The following is a 1,731-nucleotide window of genomic DNA, read 5'->3' on the forward strand; positions in this document are numbered from 1 at the left end:
CTACTGCGCACTGCTCTCTGGGTCTGCTGTGGTGGGTTCAGTGCCAACAGGCTGCACATTGTCTGCAAAGTTGTGTGCGTGCTCGAGGAACAAGTCTTTCAGCACGCTCAGCTCCTTGGTCAGGAGCTTGATTTTCGCCTCTAAACGTTCATTCTCTTCCTTGAGCTGGTTGACCCTTTGCAGTGTGTCCTGTGCTTTCTGCTTGCTTTTCAACCGGCTCTTTTTCACTGCCATGTTGTTCCGCTCTCTGCGCTGCCGATACTCATCGCTGTTTCTGTCCACAAAGGAATTCTTCTTGCCCTGCTTGCTCGGAGGCACAGCTTTGCCTCCCCCCCCAGGACTGACCGGCACCAGCTGGGGAACCTGCTGCAAACCACTGCTGTGTGCCTGGGTGTGGATCACACTCACTCCGTTCCCATCAGTGCTGGAGTTCTGCTGGGATGCCTTGCTCATTTGGACAGGCTCTTCTTGGACACCACGGGATTTATGCGGAGAATGAAGACTTGTGTTTCTAGAAGGTGTTTCCAACGGGTCCTCACATGGATTAAGAGCAAGGTGAACCTAGGAGTAAAAAACATGCTGTTAAAGGCACTGGGTTCAGCTACAATCTCATCATCACTGGCTCCAGCACAAGGTACCGATGGTACGTGTGGCGTAGCACATCACAACTGTGCTGGAAGTGGACAAGTTGCCATCTACATTTCTGAAGCCTCTCGAACATATTTGGGTTGGAAGGGACTGCTCCTGGGGCATCTACTCAAGCAGTTTGCATTGTTCACTGCCTTTACTCAGTTGTTCCAAAGCCATCCCTGATGGATGGGTGTCTAGCCCAGCCTCCAGCAGCTCCAGTTTCACAACCTCTGTCTTGGCAACAGGTTCCACTGTCTAACTTTTCCTCCAGTTATATAATTTTATTCATTTTCAGACTGGAGTTTTCCTTCTGCAGCTCAAACCTATTAACAGCCTGACTCTTGACCAACAGGGGTACTTGATCCTTGTCCTCTTCAGACCATCCCTCTGGGCACTATGTGAAGGCAGGCACTGCTGCCACCCATCAGGAGACAGCAGCCACGGCTGGCTCGGCGGTGTGCAGCCCAGGGATTACAGCTCACCCCCGAACCGGCACGGCTGTACCGCTGTGTCTGGGTGATGGGTGGATGTGTGAGTGATGGACGGCTGTACCGCTGTGTCTGGTGGTGAGTGATGTGTGAGTGATGGATGGCTGTACTCCTGTGTGTGACTGATGGATGGCTGTACTCCTGTGTCTGGTGGTGAGTGATGGACAGCTGAACTCCTGTGTCTGGTGGTGAGTGGATGTGTGAGTGATGGACAGACAGTTGTACTCCTGTGTCTGGGTGGTGAGTGATGTGTGAGTGATGGATGGCTGTACTCCTGTGTCTGGTGGTGAGTGGATGTATGAGTGATGGACAGCTGTACTCCTGTGTCTGCACAGTGTGGTTCAGTAACAGTCATGGAACAGCCTAGTAAGTTTGGCTCAGATGTTACTCAAAGTTAACATTCTGTCACCAAGAAGTCTTCTCACTTGTCAAGTGCAGATGTGTGAGCATACCCACACTGCTCCTATCAAGAAATCTTTTCATTTTCCTATTTCGTGACAGATAGACCAGTGGCTCTTTCTGACATCTGTGTAGCTAACTCTAGACACATAATGCCTAACCCTTGCAAACCACGTCCAAGTCTCAGACTCTGACTGAATAAGCACTTTGGTTC

At 50.9% G+C, this 1,731-nt stretch overlaps 1 protein-coding gene across 1 annotated transcript; it reads right to left on the reverse strand.

The window, feature by feature from the left end:
• Window positions 1-453, reverse strand: CEBPG (CCAAT/enhancer binding protein (C/EBP), gamma). Its single transcript, XM_009073963.1, has one exon. The coding sequence runs from the start codon at window positions 451-453 to the stop codon at window positions 1-3; it is 453 nt and encodes a 150-aa protein (XP_009072211.1).
• Window positions 454-1,731: the final 1,278 nt, after the last annotated feature.

The sequence above is a fragment of the Acanthisitta chloris genome, unplaced genomic scaffold (genome assembly GCF_000695815.1).
Source record: "Acanthisitta chloris isolate BGI_N310 unplaced genomic scaffold, ASM69581v1 scaffold12974, whole genome shotgun sequence".
In the NCBI taxonomy this organism is placed as follows: domain Eukaryota; kingdom Metazoa; phylum Chordata; class Aves; order Passeriformes; family Acanthisittidae; genus Acanthisitta; species Acanthisitta chloris.

Excerpts from the sequence above, each read along its gene's own strand:
- CEBPG (XM_009073963.1), bottom strand. The coding sequence starts at position 453 with ATGAGCAAGGCATCCCAGCAGAACTCCAGCACTGATGGGAACGGAGTG.